Source organism: Tenrec ecaudatus, chromosome 4 (assembly GCF_050624435.1).
Source record: "Tenrec ecaudatus isolate mTenEca1 chromosome 4, mTenEca1.hap1, whole genome shotgun sequence".
Classification (NCBI taxonomy): Eukaryota; Metazoa; Chordata; class Mammalia; order Afrosoricida; family Tenrecidae; genus Tenrec; species Tenrec ecaudatus.
This window is the reverse complement of record NC_134533.1, coordinates 22756782-22781127: the sequence shown is the minus strand read 5'-3', so window position 1 is coordinate 22781127 and position 24346 is coordinate 22756782. Positions and strand designations below refer to the sequence as shown.

The 24346-nt window shown below is 50.4% G+C and overlaps 1 protein-coding gene across 1 annotated transcript in view; it reads left to right on the top strand.

The window, feature by feature from the left end:
* Positions 1–24346, top strand: part of PTPRJ (protein tyrosine phosphatase receptor type J) — a 177010-nt gene that overhangs the window by 119082 nt on the left and 33582 nt on the right. The window contains exons 2-9 of the mRNA XM_075545708.1: positions 1996–2017; positions 3085–3354; positions 5417–5680; positions 9287–9520; positions 10888–11115; positions 15184–15453; positions 21344–21607; positions 21840–22097. Coding sequence (XP_075401823.1) covers positions 1996–2017; positions 3085–3354; positions 5417–5680; positions 9287–9520; positions 10888–11115; positions 15184–15453; positions 21344–21607; positions 21840–22097 — 1810 coding nt within the window. The remainder of the gene's footprint in view (positions 1–1995; positions 2018–3084; positions 3355–5416; positions 5681–9286; positions 9521–10887; positions 11116–15183; positions 15454–21343; positions 21608–21839; positions 22098–24346) is intronic.

Genomic DNA, 24346 nt, shown 5'->3' with positions numbered 1-24346 from the left:
AGTGGTCCTCAACTGTCCTCAAGCCTCGACCCTTTCAGACAGTTCCTCATGTGGTGGTGAACCCCAACCATAAAATTATTTTCGTTGCTACTTCATCCCTGTCATTTTGCTACTGTGATGAATCAGGTGACCCTTGTGAAAGGGTTGTTCAACCCCCAAAGGGGTCTTGACCCACAGGTTGAGAACTGCTGCTATAGCTTGTCTTACAGGGTTGGCATTGACTCAGTTGCAGTGGGTTGAGGGTGCTTGTCTTTTGATCTAGCTCTAGTGCACGCTCAGTGCTCGGTATGCATAGGTGTTTGGGGATAGCTTGTTAAAAAGACTTACAGATCGAGCTATTCCCTGCAAACGGCTGAGCACTAGCAGCCAGATGGCTAATGCTGTGGGTGCTGTTTGGGTGCACGAACGCCTGGGTGCATTGCAGCTCAGGAGACCACACACATCGGGAGTGGGAGCAGGTAGGATGGGCCATCCCAGGGCCATGTGGCCATCTTCATGTTTGTGTCTGTTCGCCCGGCTGCTGGCCCCCTTCCCTATGATACGCAATGTGGGTTGAGGCCTAGCCTTGACTGTGAGGTGGACATGGAAGAGGAGAGTCTGCTGGCACAACCATGGGGCCTAGGGGGAACAGGGGAGGGGGAACTCAGATGCCTTTGAGACTCGGTGCCTGGGCACTGCGAGGCCCTTGCCTCTGTCTTCCCAACGCATGCACTGAGGGTGAATATTGCCCCGCCTTCTCCCGTTGATGTACAAGGTGCTGGCGAGTCACTGCCTCATGGCGATTGCTCTGTAGGATTGTCAGCCAATGACCTTCTGAGGCTTGTCTGGGCGGGTTTGAATGCGCAGCCATTCAGCATGATCTTGATTACCACAGGTGGTGGGCTGCCTGGAAGGAAAAATGAAGCAGATCATCAGACCCCTGACCAGCTGACCACTGCCTTAAATTCACTGTGGGGCAAGGCCTTTCCTTCCTGGGCCTCAGGAGGTCTCCTCCTATAAAACACGAGGTTCACTCTCCCCTTCTAAGTGTGACTATTGAGTGCCTACTGGGTGCAGGAGCACAGGCAAGGCCCCTGTTCCTGTAGAGCGTTTTGGTTGGGAGCCTGAGGGCCATGTAGGTAACTGTGCGTTGATATGATAGAGTAGGGACATGCACTTCTGTGGCATTTCAGTCGGTGCCACAGGAAGATCTGGGGCAGAGGGATTAGGAACAGGGAGGTTCTTAGGGAAGCTGTCCTCAAGAGTGTGCAGGGTGTGAGGGGCTGTGGAAAGTTTGATGGAAGGTTGGAAGACAAAAAAGGGCATGCTTGCTAAACAAGAGGCTGTATATATAACCTTGAGTTACTTGCTTTTAGGCCTTTTAAATCCCAGGAAATTCTTTGTGGGTCATAACGAATATCTTTCCAGACCCTCCCCAGGCATCAAGACCCCACCAATCTCAAAGTCCTTTCTGTTGTCTTAAAACAAATCCTTCTGAAGCCAATTTGCCACAGGATTTGCCACAGGATTCAGCTATACCAATACACTGCTGCCCCCTACGGCTAGGAGGAAGAAGGGGAGGTTGTGCACAATGGAATCCCTAGGCCCAGTCCGTGTTCTGCGGCACATGGACTTTACTGGAGAAGGGTGGTGTGATGGTCTCAGGCCTCTTCCCTCTGGTCCCTGGGGTCTGCACTCGGATTCGGTGCCCCTTTGCCCCAGCCGGGTGCTAACTGAAGGGAACTGCCCGGGCGCCCTGGAAGGATGACACTGGGTTGCGGATAGCAGTCAGCGTCCATCCAGCAGGGCTGGTCCAGTGTGCCTGATGGACTCTCCAGCTATATTGGATTCTGGAGTCGGTGTGTCCACACCCCAGGCCCGGCCCGGCACCTCTGCCTAGTGTGTTCTCAACACTCATCCAGCACCAAAAGCCTCAGCTGCCTCGCCCCTGATTTGCATCTCCTGTGGCTGGGGGAACCTGCTGACTTCCGTTTTCTTCTTTTTGTGTTCTTACAGATCCTGTGCGCAGGTGAGGACAGTGAGTACCATCTCCCACCGCCTTCCTTCTCCTGCTGTTCTCTACCGCCCCCTGGTGGACACAGACCGGCAGTCACAGGAACGTAAACCCACAGGCCAATTGGCTAAGACCCACTTCCCATCCAGTTTTCTTTTAGATGTGGGGACTTCAAATGAAAGAATAATGGTACCCTGGAAAATTTATACTTAAAAATTCTGTGTTTTTTCCCTCCCTCAGGCTAAATCTACAGTGTTTTTAAAATGTAGCTGGAAGGAATATAGTATCATTTATAGCTATTGCATGTGCGGTTATATCTCAAGTATTGAGTTGTCTTGCCACCTTGTCCTGTGATGTCCAAGGTGGGCTGCAGGGTTGACACGACTTTTGGAAACCAGACGCAGCTGCCTGGGTATTTGCCCTCATGTGGAGCCTGCGTCCTCCTTGGTCAATGATAGTAAGATTAGAAAAATAAGGGTAGGATAGCAAGTTTTGTTTTTTCTTGAGGCTAAATACATTTTGTTGAAAGCATGGTCCCTTCTGGGATCCTGTGTATGCATGCTAAAACATTTCTGAAATGACGATAATGGTTGGTAGCTTGTTATGCTTTGGTTTCATTTTTTAAAAGCATATATTTTGGGGGAGGAAATAAAAATGGGTTGATCCTCACATTTGGGGATTTTTTTTTCTTTCTTTATTTTGATGGGTGAAATTCCAGTCTGTGGACCAGGGAGGTAATTAATTAGATTGCTCTCACAGAGCCGAACAAAGGGGGCAGGTCTTGCTGAAACCTCCTAATGAAGCAAATCTCAGTTAATCACAGTCATTATGCAAAGCCTGAGTTGCATTAAAGCCAAGTCACCATGAACAAAGCGTAACTGTGCCATTGTTGCTGGCTGGGCGGTCTTCACCGCGGTGGGGCTAGCTGGCCTTTCCTGGGACCCACACACATTCCCAGTAGTGGCTGAACAGTATAGAGGGAGGAGGAGCCCTTGCCCGGAAGGATGTCACAGAGATAACCTCCCTCTCCCTCTCTCTCTCTCTCTGGCGTGGCTGTCCCATTACTTTTGAACTCTGCTCTGTCTTCACAGATTCTAGAAGCCAAAACTGCGGCACCAGCATTGTGGGCATCAATGCCACAAGTGTGAACCTGAACTGGAGACCCAGCGACCTGGTGTCATCCTACAGAATACAAGTGGTGGCGCTGGTGGAGGGGGGACCCGGTCTTTTCAATGTCATGGCCAATGAGAGCCATGCCGTCATTCCTGGACTCACGCCCAACACCCGCTACAACTTCACTGTGTATCCTGTGCAAGAGAATGGCTCTGAGGGCATGCCCAGCTTCTGCCAAGTCCGTACTGGTGAGTTCACTCTGTCTGCCTCACCTTTCCTGCCCACCTGCCACAGGCAGGCCCAGCTGCAGAGACAGGAAAACTCTGCCCCCTCACCTGTGCTTTGCCCGGCTCAGCATGCCAGTCCACAGGACTCTTACTCCAGGGTGTGTGATATGGCTCTGGTGGCCATGGACGAATGCTGGCCACTCACTGGCTGTTATGGCACGGGCTTCACCTGCACTCCCTCGTTCGGTGCTCACAGCATCCCTGGGCAGGGTTGACATCGGCCTTATTTTAAATGGGCGAAAGCCAAGGTTGGGAGAGGTGATGTGGGGCTAGTCCTTGGGTCTGTGCCTGCAGTGGCCAGTCGACTGTTCTGCAGAGCCAGAGCAAATTGCTCCCTGGAGACCAGAAGAAGCTGGACATCCATGTCCCGTTGCTGCCTAGATGTTGACTTTGTACTGTCACCACGGATATGCCTTTGTTTCATCTTTTGTTTGCAGATATGTCCCTTAAGAATATGATGAAGGACACCTGTTCCAAAGAAGGCCTAATAGTTCACAGCGAGCACGCTTGCTCTACCGGCAGGATGGTTAGGTGCTAGGCTGATGGTGTGGCAGCCTGGGCAGCCATTTACTTAGCACTTTCCCAGAAGTTTGGCATGCATTGCAGCGGCTTTCATATTAAATAACAGGATCCCGTTTCTACAGAGGAGAAAGTGACAGCCCAGCACGGCTGGACCATTCACCCAAGGGCACAGTAGTGCCTGACGCAGGAGCCAGGAATTGACTTACAAGAATGTTTTACTCAGTGGTCTGGCTCTTCCCAGCACGTGCATCTGAGCATGCTTGCAAACGTCCGGGTTAGCTCATTGGGAACGGCTTTCATGTGCTCACCGTTTACTCTGACGGTTTAAGCTGTGAGTTAGGCTCGGGTTCAACTGGGAGTACCCCAACACGCCCCTCCCCAGCCCAGCCCAGCCCGGCCCAGCCCAGTCCAGTCCACTCCATCCCATCAGGTCTCAGGGGCTTCCACATCCTAGAGGTTTGTTCTCTCTCATGGTAAAGCCTTCCAGGCCTAGGCAGGATGGGGAGGGAGGAGGGTCAACCAGGGTACATGGCAGGGCTGTTTGAAGCGGAAGGGATTTACTCCTAGGAGGTGAGGGTTTATGGAGCCCTTGGGAAGGCTGGCAGCAGGTTTGGGGGTTGGGCCCTAGACCAATACTTTTAATGGAGCCTACCTGGGCCGTCCCTCTTTTGCGTATAATTCAGCAATCTTGTTGGCAAGTAGTTCAAATCACACATTTCAGTAGTTCAGTCATATTTCAAAAAGTCGTGTAATCATTCCCACAATCAACTTTAGGACCTTTCCTCTTCCTTGTACTTCTGGTTTCCGGCGCCACCTTCCCTGCCTTGCCCCAGGGAATGATGTGCTCTGGCATTGATACGTGCATTGGGCTTGGATTTTGTTATTTACGTCTCAGAATCTGGGGCCGACTGACTGAGGACAAAGGGGTGGGTGGACTTTGGAGATCCGCAGCAGCTCCTCCACCGCTCTGTGAACGGCAGCCCTGGGAGCGTTTGTCACGTTTTGGGGTGAAGCCGCCAGCAGCAGCCGGGCTCTGTGTCAGAGCCCAGCCTGACTGTGCAGTTGACAACTCTCCTCACTCCCTGGGGAGGACTTAGAAGCCTCTGCCCTCCTGCTGCTCAGAATTAGGGTTTTGAGGGACCAGACAAAGAGGAGCGAGACCAAATGCCCTCAATTTGAAATTTATCCCTGCGTGAATATTGTGTGAAGCTTCACTCTGCCTTAAAAAAATTAAAGTTTTACATAATTGTTCTTTTGCTAAGTATGTGTCTGTTTGCCTACTTACCTACCAACCATCCTATCCATTCTGTGTCCCCCCCATCCCATCCCATCCCATCCCACCCATCGGTAACAAAAATCTCACACATGCAGCTCAATGATGCCGATTATGTTCCCCCATCCCCTTTGTCCGTCCCCATATTGTACGGTCCCCTGTAACTGACACCTAGCATCTGGTAAAGACACAGATCCTTAACCTACTCTTCCGCCTTCTGCCCCGCAGCCCCGGGCCCCGTGTCCAGCTTTCGAGTGACAGATGTCAGCACCACGGAGATCAGCTTGGCTTGGAGCAGCGCCCACGCACAGGCCTTCAGGATAGTCACCAGTCTGGATGCAGACAGAGAAGCGTGGAATAAAACAGATACCACCAGCAACTGCAATATTGTCATTGGGGACCTGAGCCCGGGGACCCGCTATCTTTTTGAGATATTTCCACAAGGACCAAACGGGGCTGAAGGGCCCCCTGGAATAGTACGCAGTCAGACGGGTAAGTGACCAGACAGTGCTGCCACGGTCACAGTGATGGCTCGGGAAGGAAATCAATAGAATCAAGCACCATCAGGTTTTTCCTTTGGCTTATCAAAAGAAAAATCATATTTTTAATGATGGTAATTTAGGTTTATCTTATTAGATACAAAGAAGCTAAAAAGGGGGAAAAATTTCCCGAGTACACAACCAGCCAGAGAGCATCATTTTGAAATCCGCCCGATAAAGAAAGAGGAAGGGAGAGAGAGGGAGAAGTCCTGGGGGTGCTGGGATCCACAAAGGCAACACTGGGCTTCCCAGGAGAAAGACAGGGCTTCTGTTCTCAGCAACCCTCTCAGAAACCCTAAGGGGCCTGTTCTAGCCCATCCATAGGGTCGCTCTGAGTTCAATGGCAGCGAGTTGAGAGAAAGAGAGAGGTCACTGGAGAGGGTGTGACAGGTACCTTCTAGAAGTTCCTGGAACATCACAGTACAGTTTTATAGAGCAAGAAGACGCACGCATGTGCACACACATGCAGGCAGGCAGAAAGGACATGCATACGCTTATGCTGATGCAGTACCCAGAACATGAGCCAAGTGGCTTTACTCCACAGAAAGCCCCCAAGGAAGGGGACTTGTCCAAGCAAAGTTCACCAGCTGCTGAATTATAGACCTAACTGATGGCATAAGGGGTTAGTAGTTGAGCTGCTAATTGCAAGTCAGCGGTTCGAACCCACCAGCCTCTCTGAGAGAGACTCATGAGGCTATCAGCTCCCGCCAAGAGTGACGACCTCAGAAACCCAATGAGACAGTTCCATGTTGGTGTGTCAGGATGGACTAGAAGACAACAAATCTGGTTTACTGACCACGTGCTTAGTTGTCCTCGATACGTAATTTTATCCTCACGATAACCTGATTGGAACCCTGGTGTTGTAGTGGGTTATGCATTGGGCCTCGAACTGCCAAAGCAGCAGTTTGAAATCACCGGCCACTCCGCAGGAGAATGACGGGGCTCTCTACTCCCGAAAAGAGGCAGAGTTTCAGAGACCCACAGAGTCGGTTCTGCCCTGCCCTACATGGTCACGGTGAGTTGGAATCTACTTGGTGCCGTGGGATCAGTCTTATAACTCCATGTGCGATAGATGAAGACACGGTGGTGCCGGGACTGTCCTGAGCATCAGTCCCTCAGTCAGTGAGCATCAGGGCGTGGGACGGGATCCCAGGGAGCCCGCATCCGCACCCCGAGGCTGCGGTATGATAATGAGACCGAGAACAGCCGCGCAGTCAGTGAGGCAGGCAGGTGAGTCGTAATGCATTTCTTGCAAAGGAAATGCAATTCTAAAAGGCGGGTGAATGAGCAGCATGAGAAATCCTCCCCCTGAAAACGCTTGACCCAAAGACTCAATCCAGCAGCAGGGCAGCCCATTTGACAGCTGGATCCGGGGGGTCTTAGAGTCGCCTAGGCTAGACGGGTGTGTGCCGGTCCAGTCACCTGCAGACCACAGGCAAACGCTCGGGGCTTGTAGGTTATATTTCGTTTTGTTTGCTTTAAAGTGAGTTTAAGTACCCGTTGTGGCAGAGTCGATGCTTGTGCATGGTCACCCTCTGTGACCGAGTAGGGCGACCTCCCAGGGTCCCCAGGGCTGGATCTTTCCAGAAGCCAACTGCCACGGGGCTTTCCCGAGCAGCGGCTGCTTGCTTCAAACTGCGGAGGGTGTCAAGCACTGTGCTCCAGGGCTACGTCTGCTTCCATAAAGATGCCACTTCAAGAATCATCTTTCCGTTGCTGGCTTCATGCCTGATCCATTTTTCTAACCCTTATTACGAGAAAGACATAACTGCCAAGCAAGGTCTGTGACCGCCTGGGGAACGCATGCCATCCTATGGGGAACACTTCCTGACAGGAAGAACAGCCCTGGGGCTCGGGGAGCTGGTGTGTCAGCCTGACTCGGTGCAGCCACCGAGTCTCATGACTCGTTCGGAGTCCTCTGGTCCCCACTGCCGGTCCAGAGCCAAGAGCCTCTTCGTTGCTTCCTGAACCTCGAGCACATTTTAGACCTCTTATTTTAACCTTTCTGTTTGTTCCAAAATTGTAGTCCCATATTCTGTCTGCAAAAATGATGTGGAGGGGATGTCAGTCGACCTCGTCTGGTTTCCCCATTGTCTGGGTGCAGGGGCAGCCGTGCCCACACCCGGCACCATCTTTATCTGTTCGGACCCCGGCCGTCCCTCCATAGCACTCTGCCTCTCTGCTGGACCCGAGACTTTGGCAATGGCCACACAGAGGCCCAGACAGTACTCACAGTGAAGGAGGCTGCTTAGGGGAGTTCATGAGTTACCACAATCCAGGGGCAGGTAACCTTCAGGGTGCAGTCATTGGTCCACAGGGATACCTCTCCTCAGTCAGCTCTTTCTCTGACCCTCAACTTGTCAGTCCTGTGGTCCCTTGGCCGCTGCCCGCACAGGCAGGAAGTCCCCCTGCTACTCTCCCTCACAGGCTACTCTGTTCTGTCTCAGGGCTTATTCTGTAGGGTGCTATGAATTGGAATTCGCTTTATGGTGGTGGTTTGTTTGTTTTTACATGCAAGATGTCCTTTTGGCTGAGCTGGTTTAATTGATGGGCACTATCAGTCAAATGAAGTGAAAGATTCCAGGATGAGGGGATGGTGCAGGTGGAAGTTCTGGGAAAACACCACAGGGCTGGAGGGCAGGGATGAGGTCCTGAGTTGAAGTGTCTTGGTACTAGACAATGCCTTTCTTTGCATTTCTCTTGAATTGAGACACTTTACATAACGCTTTCCCCCCTGAAGTCTAGAATAAGTGTAATGAAGCATGGTTATTTAAAGAAGCAACTCAGAAATGTTGCAAGTCACTGTGGGGGTTACTGGTAGAAAATTGGACAGCTAGTGAAACATTTTGGCAGAAAGGTTCTAAAAAATAAACAACTGGGAACACCATGAGCAGACTTCGGTACAGGCTTGCTACACAACTGTGAAGTTAGGCAGTGGTGCACCCATTGCGATTTACATCATTTCACGAGGAACTCTGAAGCAAACATTTTGACTGACCATTATGTCGTGTAAGACAGCTGTATGCATTCATACCTTATTAAAACTCAAATAGGGACTACGCTAAGACAGTCACATGATCCATGATCCACGGTGTTCAAAGCTGTGAAGTCTAAGAAATCAGGCGTCTTCATGAATCTTCCATTGTTTTTCTGAAAGAACGATTTGTGTTTCAGTGAGCCTGCCTGTCTAGATGCAGCTGTGTAAAACAAGATAAGCGATTCTAAACGTTAGTTAGTGTAAGGCAGAACTGGAAGCTTAAAACAAAGTACATATGTGATTGTGCAGTGCACAGGCTTTGAACATCTTCTAAGATGGACAAGAACGGGCAAGAGAATTCTCTCTTTGTATAAAGCAACATTTCTGATTGAGCAACGTTTATTTTTTTCCTCCCTTCTGTCTAATGATCCCCCCCCCACTCCCCGTGAAATGAGATTCTGTTATAAAGGAAGTATTTTTTAAGGACTTACCATGAGATACCACAGACTGCAGTCATTCTTAATGGAAGGTGACCTCAGACTGCTCACTTCATTCATGCCCAACGTGTGTGTTTTATAATAGAACCCAGTCCGGTCTCTGGTCTCCATGTGGTCTTCACGGGCACGATGGAAGTTAACCTGACTTGGACCAGTGGGAACGGCACTGCCAACTGCCGGATGCTCCTGGAAGACATTGCAAGTCAAAATGAGTCAACTCAAGACTCAGTGGTCAGTATTAAAGATCTGAAGCCAGGGACTCGTGTGAAGGTCACCGTGTTTCTTCTAGAGACCCGGGGAGACCCAGAAGGTGACATGGGTGAGTAACAGAAATATACTTTGGTTGAAAAAAAGCAAAACAGCGCCAACTCTCCAAATGGCCTGGTCGCATCACCTTGTCTAACTTCCCAAGAGGAAGGAGAGGAGAATCAGTGTCCGTGTCGGCAGCCCAGGCGATTCCTGAGTAGAAGGGTTGGGACATTCTTTCGCCAACCTTTTTGAGCAATTCTTATGCCAGCCATTCCCACTACAGCTCCCTGCTCCTCTGTTGGGTCTGAGAACTCCTTGTAGTCATCACACTGAACTCATAGACAATAACCTTGATCATGAGTTTTTTAAGGGAAGTTACAAGTTACACGTCAAGATCAGCAGTGACTTAGGATACAGTTCTTTGGTCGGAACAGCTCTTCATGCCTGCAGGCAGACCTCCTCTTGCCCTTTGGTTCCTAGGGCTTCTTAAGCTGGCCCAACCCAGCCCCTGCCCTTCTCAGGCACGTGTTACAAAGCTCCTTCGCCTGATGGATAAGTTCCTAGAGGCACCTGGCTCTGCTGTAAGCCTAACCCAAAGGCTCTCACCTCTCTCACGGTGGGTTGCTGAGCTCTGCCAAGTGTCAGGAGGCACCCACTGTAACCACCCTGCCCTGTGGACTGGAAAGCCCACTGTGCTTTCTCATGACAGTCTCCTGTTTTTGTGGATCCTGCTTGCCAGCCGACGTGTTACATCATCTCTGTCGTCTGGGTCTAGCAGGTTCTCAGTGCAGGGACTCTGGGTCCCAGGCAAGAGCACACAGTCTCCCTGACTCTTCTTCCTTGGTTATAGTGAGCACTCCCCCACGCCATTTTCCTGTCCCCCTTGCTGGAATCGGGCCTCAGTGACTTGATAGGAAAACAGCATTTTTGTCTTTGTACAGTGTCACAGAACGTATAGAGGACCCTCCCGCCACATTTTAGAATGTTCTCACTCTTGAAAGAGAAAGGAAAAGTGAGCCCCCTCCCCCCTGCCCCACCCCATTCTCCAGGCACTCAGAATAGAAATTAGGCTCACAACATTTTGGAGTCCAGAGGTCCTTTAGGATGTTAACCTTCAGTGGAACAAAGGACAGATGCGTTACTTCCTCTGGTCCCCCGGCATCAGTGAGGAGGGGGCTGCTCAGATGAGCTCTGTACTGGGGCCACCATGAGTTGCAATGAACTTGGGGGTAACTGCTTATTATTATTACTTTTTAAAACCCAAGGTTTAAGCATATGGAACAAAAAATCTGCCCAAAGTAGGGCTCTTTCGGGAAGCTGCCTCTCTGCCTGGGGGAGGACTGACTGGCGCTGTCAGAAAGGCGGAGGGGAGGGGGGAGGAAGAGGGGCAGGGGCTTCTCCCGCAGTTCATGTTTTTGCCGTTTGTATTTGACGCAGAAGCCAACAGCCCCCTGCGCAACTCCACGGAGATGCCCCTCAGCAGCCCGGCTGCCCCTGGGGACAGATACCACCTGGAGCCTGAAGACTCCTCCTCTTCCCAAGGGTCCTGGGACACGAGGGTCTGGATTGGCGGATTAAAGCCGAGCACGGAGTACAAGGCCACTGTTTATTCTCAAGCAGAAAATGGCATGGAGGGACAGCCGCAGGCCGTGGGATTCTGGACAAGTACGTTGACTTTTAGAATGGTTTCCGACAGCATTTTCCAGCACGGAGTGTTCTTCTCTGTGATTCTGCTCCCGAGTGATTTCTTGCTTATTAGTAAGTCCTTTCGTAGGCAGCGAGTGTTCTGGGAAAGATGTTTTCAGACAGGGCAGATCCACTCAGCTGCTGTGAAAGCTGGCTTCCAGGTGTTTCTTTCACGGGGCTGGACTGCAGACCATGGCTGCGATGTGCCGTGAGAGGCTGCGATGTGCCGGCACCCAGCCCGCCTTCTGTCTGTCCTTCGTATCTCCATCTAGAATGTCCCTACGAGCCACTGAGAGGAACTAATGTATTACTTTCCCTGTTTAGCTACTCATTTTGTTGATGCTGCTTAAAAATTTCCCCACAAGTTAAAAAAATTAGTTAAAATTATTTTTTAAATTAAAGCCTGACCTTGGGGTTCCGATGGATTTTTCTTTGGAAAGACAAATTGCCTATGCGAATGGGATTGGAAGTGTGATTTAAGGGAGCCCTCGTGGCATAGTTGTTATGTGTTGGGCTTCAGAACACAACGGAAGCAATTCGAAACCACTGGCAGAAGGATGAAGCTTTCTGTGTCTGTAAAGAGTTACAGTCTCAGAAATCCGCAGCGACATGTCTACCCTGTTCTGTCGCGTCGCTATGGGCTGTCGTTGACCCAATGACAGCGCGGATTTTCTTTCTTTTGATTTTTTTTGGTTTCTTTCTTTTTGACAGTGCGGTTAAAAAAAATGTTTCATTGGTGCTGTTGGCTAGGCATTGGACTGCTAATAACAAGGTTGGTGGTTCAAAACCACTGGTCAGCTTGAGAGAGAAAGATGAGACTGCCTATTCCACGAGGATTTCTAGCCCTGGAACCCCTGTGTAGGGTGCCTGTGTGTTAGAATCTACTGGAGAGCAGTGTTTGGTTTGGAGGTCGGGTAACGTAGTAAGTTCCACATTGAACCTTTCACCACAGGACCAGCGGTCTGAACCTCCTAGCTGCTCCTCAGGAAACTGATGGGGTTTTCTGCTCCTGTAGAGGTACAGCCTTTGTAACCTAGAGGGGCCGCTCTGCTCTGTCCTACAAGGCTGCTGTGGGTCAGAATCAAGTCAATGGCAGCGGGCTGGGGAGCACGACCGTTAGGTGCTCAGCTGCTAACAGAAAGGTTGATGGTGTGAACCCCCCATGGCTCTGCTGCAGAAAGACCTGGTGTTGGTCTGCGGTCGTCAGGCTCACAGTCCAGGAAACCTGCCGGGGGCCATTCTGCTCTTTCACAGAGGTTCCGGTTGGATGGCACCCGATGACCAGAGCAAAGTTAGCCTTATAGATTAGCAGTACTCCCCTCTGATCTTTGGGGGCTTCTTGGATTGTGCGGAGGAGGAAGCAGAACTATGCCTGGCCCCTCCTCCCAGGGCGGGCTCAGCCTCAAGACCAGTACACAGAGGAGAGTACACGAGGTGGCCCTGTGGGCTCAGGAACTGAGGCTGCAGCCCCACCACCATCGGGGGCTTGGCTGTAAGCAGCGCCTTCTCTTTCCACAAAGTACCTATTTTTAAAGGCTCTGATAGGCCCACTGGGGACGGCTGTTGGGATGGGGATGGAAAATAGGCGGACACTCAGGATTCTGTAGAGGGCTGGGCAGGCTGAGGCAGGTCCCTTCCCACCACGCTTGACTCCAGATTCAGAGTCCCTTGAGAAGGGACCGTGCTGACAGGAAGGAACTCTGATGGAACTGTGGGTCAAGCGTTGGTCATCTGACACCCGCCACTCGCTCCTTGGGAGAAAGATGAGGCAGTCTGCTCCCATCCAGGGTTAGGGCCCGAGGAACCCCGGGGATCAGTGCTGCTCTGTCGTAGAGGATCCCCAGTGTTTGGAGTGGACTGATGGCAGTGGATGTTTTAGGTACCCCGACTGTGAGCGAAAAGATGGGTGGTTCAGCTCCATCCAGTAGTGACTTGGCAATAAAGCCTATCGATCGGCTTTGCACCTGGGGTGCCGTGAGTTAGAGCCGACACAATGGCAAACCGCAATCACAGTAGGCGTGGCCCAGAGAAGGCAGGAGCACAGCCACTTCTTCCATCAAACCAGAGAGAAGGCCTCTTCTGCAGGGGGTGTGGACTTGCTTGGGAGGGCGGAAAGGGTTTGATAAGTGGAGAGAGGGGAGGGCTTGACTATTGAGCCCTCAGCATGAGCAGGAGTCAGTGGGAGGAGGGAATTCGGGAGCTGGGAGGGCAGTCTGGAAGGGAGCGGAAGCTCTTTCACAGCGACCACAAGATGGCAGCCTGGGAGCTCTGCATCTGTCCTATGGCTTAAACGAAAGATAGTCTTACAAGGACGACCAAAGGCCCACCAATCTCCCATGGGAGGGGGAAGTGAGAGAGAGAGAGAGAGAGAGAGAGAGAGAGAGAGAGAGAGAGAGAGAGAGAGAGAGAGAGAGCGCCAGGTGGGGGAGCAGAAAGAAGAAAGGGCTGGCAGTGAAATGGGGGAGGGCTTGGGGCAGTGTAACACCCTAGGCTGGGAGACCAGACAGGAAGGTACCCAGGTGTCCAGACCCCAGTGAGAGTCTGACGGGGAGAGTGGGGACAGATGCAGAGGAAGGGGAGGGGGTTGTTGGGGTTCAGAATATTTCAGGGGGTTGATTTAATTCCTAAAAAGCTATTGGCAGGGGTGTTTCTCAGGATCATCCCTTCTCTAGAGAGTGAAAAGAGGGGGCGGGCCTGGTTTAGGATAACCAGGGACAGTGACTGACCAGGCTAGATGAATTGTATGGGGCAAGAAGATTTCGGCAAGAAGTGGATGACAGCTATGTGTGTTAGGAATTAACTGTGCTTCTTGATGCCCTCTTGGAAGGAGGTCCCACTCATGCCCACTTCAGTCTTTTCTGGGGATGCTCACCTGGGGGTGGGGGAAGGAGAGGGTGCAGGCACTGGCAGGAGTGGGAGGACCTCTGGTGCAGATGGCTCCATTTCTAGAGGGTGTTGTGAGGTGGGAAAGGGGGAGAGAGAGAGAGAGAGAGAGAGAGAGAGAGAGAGAGAGAGAGCAGGGCAGGCTTCCCCAGGGCTCCAGGTACCGGTGTAGGTCGTCCCATTCATGAGAAGAGTGGAGCTGAAATCTAGGCTGTGTGCCCCTCTCCAAGCCATGTGCCCAGGGCAGGGCCATGGAGAGGCAGGCCCCTTTGCTAAAAGACGTCATGTGGATGAGCCCTGCTCCCCTTGGCCGTGTAAGCAGAGCTAGCCTGGGCACCTAGACCTACTTTCCTTTCTTGTCCTTTTAGCTGCCAATTAGGTGAAGGTTTATAGAGCGGATCGATTTTCCATTCAGCAATTGGTACACATTTTCTTGCGGCTCATTGGTCGCAGTCCCCATGATGTCAACAGTGTAGCATCCCTTGCTCCATTCCCTCCTGTGGTTCCTGTGTCTGTTCTTCATTTCCTAACTTCTCTGAGTCCGTTGGTGGGGAATTGCTACTCTTTTCATCTCAAGGGTTGATCATTCTACGGTTCGTGAGCCATGCTTATGTTATTATCCCCCTAACAGATCAGTCTGTGGTTGGGCTGACGATTGAGGCACGGGGGTGAATTTATTTCCGTCTCTGCTGGATGGCTAAGAACCTGTGTCTCAGGCGTTCTGCTGGCCTCTCTCTGACCTGTACGCCTGGGCTTTCTTGAATGGTTCGAGGTTTGGGGCTCAGATCATTCCCAGATGGATGACCATGGAGGGCATAGTGCTCATTCTCGAACGTGTCTAAGGTTGAAGACTCTTTCTGAAAGGCGCCCTTGGCACCCAGGGCAATGCACACATGGAGACCGTGTTGTAGTTTGGGTAGGGGGCCAGCATGTCTGTAAGAGTCATCTCTCAACACGAGCAAAATGTAACCATGTAGTCGGCCAGTTGTTCTGCACTCCCTGGCGCTGGCTGACTTTTCCTGGGACCCACATCCATTTCCAGAAGTGGTCACCAGCGTGGAGGGAGGAGGAACCATACCAAGAGTGCTATCGCGCCCTGACACAGTTTCTCTTTCTCTGGCTTGGCCATTTCTGTAATGTTGAACTCTCCTTCTGTCTACACAGAGTCTAACAGCCAGGTTTTTGACCTCCGCGTGGTGAACATCAGCGCTACCAGCATTATGCTGACCTGGAAGATTAAGGAAACTCTGCAGTCTTCTGACTACATCTACAAAATACAAGTGGCAAAGCAGACCATGTCCTTCAACCTCACGGCCAACGAAACCCGTGTTGCCATTCCTGGACTCACACCCTGCACCTTATATAACTTCACGGTGTATCCCATGCAAGACGGGGCCTCTGAGGGCACGCCCGGCTTTCTCCAAGTGTACACTCGTGAGTCCACTCCGTCTGCCTCACCTTTCTTGTCTGCCTGCCAAGGGCAGGCCCAGTTTCAAAAACAGCTATGCTTTGACCCCTGACCCGGGGAATGCACAGCTCAGTGTGTTGTCCACAGTGACTCCTCCTCCAGGGTGTGTGATCTCGTACTGGTGACCATGGGTTGGAGCTGACCACTCACTTACTGGGTGGTGTGCAACCTGGTTTACCTGCACTACCTCACTGCCTTTTGAGTTTTTAAATTTTTTAAAAAACATTTTGCGAATTGGTTAATGGTTTACAGAGCATATGTTTCATATTCAACAGTTCACACACACTTTGTCTCATGGCATTGATTTGCAATCCCACAATGCAACTTCATGAATCCCATTTCTTTCCTGTGTTTCCTGTTGGCATTCCCACCTGCTATCAAATGGTTGTTTATAAGGTGTGTTATTGTTCTGCCTTATAGACATGCGTATGTGGCTGAAAATTGAGCCATGAGGTGAATTCATTCCAGACCTGATGAGAGACCAAGAGTCAAACTCTTGGGGGGTCCCACAGTCTCCATTTGACCAGTAATCCTGGTCTTTTTTTTTTTTAGTGATTTTGATTTTTGTTCCTCATGCACTATGTCATTCAGTGCTCAGCTTACAGCATCGCTGGGCTTGTTTGGCATTGGCCTTATTTTATTTTTAGAAATACTTTTATTAGGGGCTCTTACATCTCTAATCACAATTCCTCCAGTGTGTCAAGCACCTTTGTACACATACCGCCATCATCATTTTCAAAGCATTCTCTTTCCACTTGAGCCCCTGATATCAGCTCCCCATTTCTTCCCCCACCCTCCCTCACAAACCCTTGATAAGTTATAGACTGTTTTTCCATATCTTATATTATCCTCCATTGCCCCCCATCCACTTTTCCATTATTTGTCTCCCCGGGAGGGGGTTCTAGGTTGATCTTGTGATCGATTCCTCCCTTTCACCCCCCACCCTCCCCTAATCTTCCTGGTATCTCTACTCTCCTTGTTGGCCCTGAGGAGTTTATCTATCCTGGATTCCCTGTGTTGTGGGCTCTTATCTATAGCAGTGTGCATGCTCTGGTCTAATCCGATTTGTAAGGTGAACTGAGGTCATGATAGTGGGGTCAAGGAAGCACCAAAGAACTAGAGGAAAGTTGTGTGTTTCGTTGGTCCTATACTGCACCCTGACTGGCTCATCTCTTCCCTGTGACCCCTTTGTGAGGGGATATTTAATTGTCTACAGATGGGCATTGGGTCTCCACTCCAGGCCCCCCTCCCTTTCACCTTGGGTATGGTTTTATTCTGGGTCTTAGATGCCTGATACATGATCCCATCAACACCTCATGATCACACAGGCTGATGTGCTTCTTCCATGTGGGCTTTGTTGCTTCCCTGCTAGATGGCCACTTGTTTATCTTTAAGCCTTTAAGACTCCAGATGCTATATCTTTTGATAGCCGGGTACCATTATCTTTCTTCACCACATTTGCTTATGTACACATTTTGTCTTCAGTGCAGTGATCGTGTTGGGAAGGTGAGCATCGCAGAGACATTGGCCTTATTTTAAGAGGGAGAAAGCCAACGTTGGCAGAGGTGATGGTGCCAGCCTGTTCCTGTACTGGCCATTCTGTGCTTCAGACCCAGAGCCAATTGAACCTGGCTATCCACGGCCCCTTGTTTCCTGGATGTTGACTGTACACTGTCATCTTGAATACTCCTTTGCCTCATCTTTCATTTGGATCTATGTCCCTTCAAAGCACCTGCTCCAGAGAAGGCCTAATGTTTTAAAATGAGAGTATACTGGTACACAAGCAATACAGTTAGATGATAGGCTGGTGCTATTGGAGATCCGCCAGGCATCTATTTAAGCCTGGTGGTGTAGAGGGTTACACACTGGGCTGTTTACTGCGAGGTCAGTAGTTCAAAATCACCAACTTCTCTGCGGGAGAAGGATGAACGTTCTACTCCTGTGAAGATTTACGGCTTCGGAAACCCCACAGGGCCAGTTCTTACTGTAAGGTTGCTATGAGTCAGAGTTGACTTGATGGCAGTGAGTTTGGGTTTTGTTGCCAGAAGCTCTTTATGTTTTACAATGGTTTTCACAGTAGTAATAACCCAACCCAAGTCAATTCCAAATCATAGCGACCCTATAGGACAGAGTAGAACTGCCCCTGTGGGTTTCCGAGACTGTAACTCTTAGGTGAGAGTAGAAAGCCCTGTCTCTCTCCCAAGGAGCAGCTGGTGGTTTCAAACTCACCTCTAGGTTAGTGGCCCAAGGAGTAACCACCAGGGCAGGGCTCCCTCCAGTAAGTATTAGGACCCTGTTTCTACTGCACGGCTGGACCATTTGCCTAAGGTCCAGACACAGTGTGCCTGACACAGGAGCCAGGACTTGTCTTACAAGAATGTTTTACTCAGTTGTCTGGCTCTTCCCAGCACGTGCATCTGAGCATGCTTGCAAACGTCTGGATTAACTCATTGGGAAAGGCCTCTGCTTTCATGTGCTTACTGTTTACTCTGACAGTTTAAGCTGTGAGTTAGGCTCAGGTTCAATTGGGAGTATCCCAACACTCCCCTCCCCAGCTCACCCCATCAGGTCTCAGGGGCTTACACATCCTAGGGGTTTGTTCTCTCTCATGGAAAAGCCTTCTAGGCCTAGGCAGGATGGCGTGGGTGGGGGTGGGGGTTGTGTTAGTCAGGACTCCGGGCCATTTGAAGCGGAAAGGGATTTAAGACCAGAAATTGAGAGAGGCTGGAGCAGGTTTGGGGTTGGGCCTCCAGAAAGGACTCCTGTCCACTGACTGTTCCTGAAGTTACTGCTCCGGACTGCCCTCTCTCTGGCCCAGTCAGCAGGGCAGGAAGCAGGAGGCTCCTGCTGTAGATTTCAGCTCCAGGAGAGCATGTCCTAGCTGCAGTCTGGGGCCAGGATGATTCAGCCACCACATTGTTGGATCTAGAACCAGGCATGCAAGACTGGCACCCACAGAGGATGGCTGGTTGCTGTCCGGAGCTCGGTATCTGCAGCGTGAACAGTTGGCCCCTGCAGTGAGGCTGCAGGAAGACCTTCTGGAGCCTCTCGGCTCTGCCTCCCTGCCCTGTTCTGTTAGGTTTCTGGGGTGGTTGACCTGGGTTCTTGCATCGCAATGCCGAAAGAATTCATGCAGCAGAAGCACGTTTGCGATCCAAGTGACTTTTAGGAGAAAAAGGGAAGTTTCAGGTCTTCACAGGAAGTCCCAGGGGCCAAGAGCAGGAAATCCCAAAAGAATGCCTTGAGAGAGAGGCCTGAGAGAGACCTAGGGCCCCAGGTCCTGAGGCACCTGTGCGCCCCTGCCCTCCCACCTGCAAAAGCGCATCTGAACAAGACCAGAGGGAAAGAGGAGTTAAAGAGAGTCAGAGAGGAGTAAAAGGGATTGGCAGCCTGCCCATGGCTGCTTCTGTCTCCCCCGGCTGGGGAGGCGTGGTTGAAGGGATTGGCTGACCTCACTGACTGAGTTTAGGCCCACCTGTGTGATGTCAGGTGGCTGGGCCTAGTTTGTGCACCCAGGTGGACCTCCCAACTGGGCCTGGGTGCTTGTGTCTGAGCATGCTCAGCTTGGGTCTCCATAGGTGTCTAATTAATGCACCTGGTTTCTTTCCAACCCCGGTGTTCTGGCCTATGCAGATATTGGGGAGACAACCACCTTTAGCCCCTATTCTGGCTACTTAACCGTCTCACAACTTGAGGAAGGCATCTCATTGCCTGAATGTACAACACACCCAGAGTCCTCAATGCAAGGAGGTCTACGAAATGTGGGTTGCAGCTGTCCAGCATCCGCAGTGGCAAAGACCCATAGGAAGGAGGGTTAGCCGAAGAACTAGACGGCGCCTGGCCAGTGCTGCTGCCGGAAGGTTTTAGATAGCGTGGGAGAAAAATGTGAAACAAAAACTCAGCCTCCTAAAAGAACCCAGGCTGGTAGTACCCTCAAGGCCGTGGCCCTTAGCCCCTCTTCAGGCCTGGTGTGCACTCATCCCCATGTTAGAATAATCAGAGGGCTAGGAGAGAAGGCATGGAGGCCAGAAACACCGGAGGAAGTGGGCTACGTGATGGAGCACTGAGGGGGTGGCAGTGGGTTTGAAACTGTGCATTGTGAGATGGAGCACTGACAATCTGCTCCGTGCACCTGCGCTTACCTCACAGGAGCAGAGCGAGGAAAACAGGCAGGGTCAGGTCCATGTCCTTGTTACCCTCCACCCACCAAGGATAGCGCCCTGAAGGCTTCTCGGATCCAAGCTGCCATCCGCACACCATCCTCGGTGGCTTGTTTCTCCCTCGGTGCCCCACATGGCGGCCCGCACACCAGTCATCGCGACCGCGTTCCAGGAGGGCCGAGGGCAGAGGGAAGTGTTTCCACCTTGAAGGTCATCCCACGACCTGGAGCTTCTCACATTCCATTGTCCAGAACTTCCTTCTCTGGTTACTTCTACCTTGGGAGCAAGGTGGCCTTTCTTTCACTAACAGCCCCATAGCCACCACCCCACCCACTCTCAGCACCTGGGCCTGTCTGAGGACGAAGGGGAGAGTGGACAGGCAGCCTTGGGAGGCTCAGGGCATAGCGGTAGGGGTTCCATTCCAGAGCCTGAGTCTGACCATGGCCATCACCACCCTGCTCCCTTCCTGGGGAGGACTTTGAAACCTGCGGCCTCTGCCCTGCTGGTGCCAAGTGTCCCCTTGATAGTCACATTCAGGGTTTCTGAGGGCTTGTGTGTGTGTTTTCTCCCATTTAAAAAATCATTTTATTAGGCTCGTACAACTCTTATCACAATCCATACATACATCAATTGTGTAAAGCACATTTGTACATTCATTGCCCTCATCATTCTCAGAATATTTGCTCTCCACCTAAGCCCCTGGCATCAGCTCCTCATTTTCCCCTCCCTCCCTACTTCCCTCCCTCATGAACCCTTGATAATTTATAAATTATTATTTTGTCATCTCTTTCCCTGTCTGATGTCTCCCCCACCTACTTTTCTGTTGTCTGTCCCCCAGGGACGAGGTTATTTGTAGATCTTTGTAATCGGTTCCCCCTTTCCCACCTACCCTTCCTCCACCCTCCCAGTATCATCACTCACACCACTGGTTCTGAAGAGGTCATCTGCCCTGGATTCCCTGTGTTTCCAGTTCCTATCTGTACCAGTGGGCTTGTGTTTCATAGGGCAAGACAAAGGAAAGAGAGAGACCAAATGTCCTCAATTTGAAATTAACCTCAGTATGAATTGCCTGAGAAAGAAATTCTTTAAAATATATAATTCTTTTTAAACCACCTTTTTAGTTTGATAAGAGATTAAAAAAATTGTGGCACATATATATGTAAGAAAACATGGCCAAGTCTACTTTCTTCACATGCACTGTTATGCTCACCTTCTTGTTCAACCACCACCTTCACTCATCCCTAGAGTGTACCCTGGTGGCATAGTGGCTTGTACATTGCCCTGCTAACTGCAAGGACCAATACCCCTCCCCCCAAAAAAAACCTTACTGCCATTGAACCCATGTTGAGTCCTAGCAAGCTCCTGTGAGCTTCCAAGACTGGGACTGTTGACAGAGCAGAAAGCCCGGTCTTTTCTCCCGTGGAACTACTTACTCGTGGTTTCGAACTGATGACCATGCAGATCGCAGCCCAACTCGTAACCTCTACACCACCAGGACTGCAGTTCAAAACCACCAGCTGCTCCATGAGAGAAAGAGGAGAAGACTTTCTACTCCCTTAAAGATTTATGGGCTCAGAAACCCGCAGGGGACTGTTCTACTCAGTCCTACAGGGTCGCTGTGAACGTGAGATCCCCAAAGCTTCTGATCGGCTAAAGAAGTAGATTCTTAATGTCTTCATTTGTTTTCTTCCCGCAGCTCCTGGGCCTGTGTCCAACTTTCGAGTGACAGATGTCAGCACCACGGAGATCGGCTTGGCTTGGAGCAGCGCCCACGCACAGGCCTTCAGGATAGTCACCAGTCTGGATGCAGACGGAGAAGCGTGGAATAAAACAGACACCACCAGCAACCGCAGTATTGTCATCGGGGACCTGAGCCCGGGGACCCGCTATCTTTTTCAGATATTTCCACAAGGACCAAATGGCACTGAAGGGCCTCCTGAAACAGTACACAGTCAGACGAGTAAGTGACCAGACAGGGTTCCCAAGGAAATAATCATGTTTCCTAATTTCCCAAAGAAAAGTCTTTTAAAAGTTTTCATAATTATAGTCATTCATGTTAATTAACCAAATCAAAGCCGAAAAAAAAAATTCTCATGTAAACCAGCAGCCAGAGGTGAGAAAGTACTTTGAAATAAAGTAGATTTTTATGACGGCTGTTCATTGGTTTTCTTCTCTTACTTTTCTCGACCCAGACTCCAGTGCAGTGTTTGGTATCCGCGTGGTGTATGTCAACACAACGGCAATGAGGCTGGAGTGGCAGAGCACAGACCAGGCTTCCCGATACACCTACCACTTAGACATACAGCCTGAGGTCAGCACTCAGAACACGTCCAGCCGGGAGAAAGAGATCACTCTGACCGGCCTCATGCCGGGCACCCTGTACAGCATCACCATCACACCCGAAGTGGACAGCGTCCTGGGGAACTCCAGCTCCATCGCAGATTACACACGTAAGTCCCTTTCCTAGAGAGTGCTTGCCTGCAGTTTTGCGCAGAGGACAGGAAGGAAGTACAGCTGGCCCTTACGGCCAATTGACCCCTCTGGGCAGTTGAAAAATCCATACCCAGACTTAACTACTCAGACAGAGTCTACTGTGGACTGGATGTCTTACCAATAACCTCAAATCGCCCATTAGTACCTATTTTATGGGTTAGATGTGCACCCAGATAAACATGTTATTGTCCATTTGAGATCAGAAGCTATTTTACAAAAAGTACAAGGTTTTTGTGTCTTCTCCCAGAGCAGTAGCTTCATGAATTTTCTTGGCTTTTTAATTTAATTAAAAAAAATTTAAATTGGGAGTTCATGCATGAATCATATCATTCCATAGTTCAATCACATCAAGCAGTATTGTACAATTGCTACCACAATCAGTTTCCAAACATTATTTTCCTTCTTGGACTCCAACTGGTTCCCTTTTACCCACGATCCCTTCTCCCCACTATGTTCTCCCCACTCTCCCCGCCCCTCCAAAAAAAAAATCCTTATTCTGCTTGCTGCCCCTTTAGGTTCATCAATCTTGGGTTTCCTACACTGAAAAGCAGAAAAACATATAACACAACTTCATGAGGGTACTCCCCAATGACACAATGTACCTGAGATAAACTCCAGTGTGAACAAACAAAAAGCAAAAAAATACAGAAGCTGTTGAAATCCAGACCAGTGTCTTGGGTTTTATCTTGATCTTGAAATGGCGGGCACGCGCAGCTCGAGCTCAGTCTGTGTCCAATATCAAGCTCTTCACCTTTTCCACGGTTCTTCTGTGCTTCCTGAGAGCACTTCCAGAGCCGCGGGAGGTACGTGGTGTGGATCCAACGGGGTCATCCAAGGTTTACAGCATTGTGCTAAACAGTGAAAAATACACGGGAACCAGAGAGACCCCCTTTTTTTTTCTGTGATGCACAATTAATGGAGAAAAGAACTGATTGTGGGGAAATAATGAGTGTCATATAAACAAGATCCACATGTAAGTGAACGAACCCATGTAGCTCACACCCGTGAAGTTCAAGCATCGACTGACTGAGTTGAAAGATCAGAGAAGGCTTGGTTGCATTTCTGGGTTCCAGAGAGTCAGAAATGGCATCGTGGTTATGCCTTGGGCTGTGATCTGAAAGGTCAGCAGTCCAGAACTGCCAGGTTCTCTGTGGGAGAAAGATGGAGCTTTCTATTCCTGGAAAAAGCTTTCTATTCCCTGGAAACTCACAGAGCCCCTGTCCTATGGGGTTGCTATGAATCGGCATAGACATCACGGTGGTGAGTTTGTTTGTTTTTTCCATGCACTGTTGTCAGGGAGTGCTGCTTTAGAGACTGTCCATTGTGCTAGTCTGGGTAGACAGGAGAAACAAATTCATAGAGATGCTCATATGTATATAAGAGAGAGTTTTATATAAAGCGTAATTGTGTATTAAGAAAATATCCCAGCCCAGTCCAGTCCAAGTCCCTAAGTCCAATATTATCCCCTATGTCCAATACCAATCTATAAAGTCCTCTCCAGACTCATGATACAGGACGATCACAAGCTAGTGGGTAGGAAGTCTTTGGATCCAGTGGCGGTGTCAGCATCTCATTGCTGGCAGGGGTCTCTACGTGGCTTCTCCAGCACCCAGGGCTGCATCAGGGTAGGTCCATGTGGCTTGTCAGCCCCAATATCTCCCAGGGAATGAACCGAGAGGGAGATGTCTTCCTCCTCTAAGGAGGTAAATCCAGGAGTTCCCAGAATTCTCAGGAGAAGGCCATGCCCACACAGAGGCCTCATTGGCTATGACCTGATTGACAGACTAGACCCCACCCCTTTACTCTTAATCCTCTCAAGCCCCAAATCGAGACCAGATTATGTAACTACCACATCCATTTAGCATCATCTGTAGAAGCAGAAAGTGACAAGGTGGAAAATCTCTGTTCTGTGACTTCGCTGGGAATACAGAGAAGGAGTGGGTCACCCTGTCATGTTGGCATTGAAAATGCTGCCAGGTTGCGGAGCTTTGCATGTACTGACGAGAAAGCACTTAGCTCCCTTGTGACTTAGATCTATGCCACAGGCCTGTGTTTTTCAAAGTGAGTGATGCCAACCGCCCTAGGGGGCCCTGGATGATGCAGGTCAGTTGCAGAAACAGATCCGTACACTTGATCTTGGATTATGGGTGGCTATGGTACAACAGTTTTTAATTGCCTGCCCAGTAGGCAGGGTGGGACTGAGTAA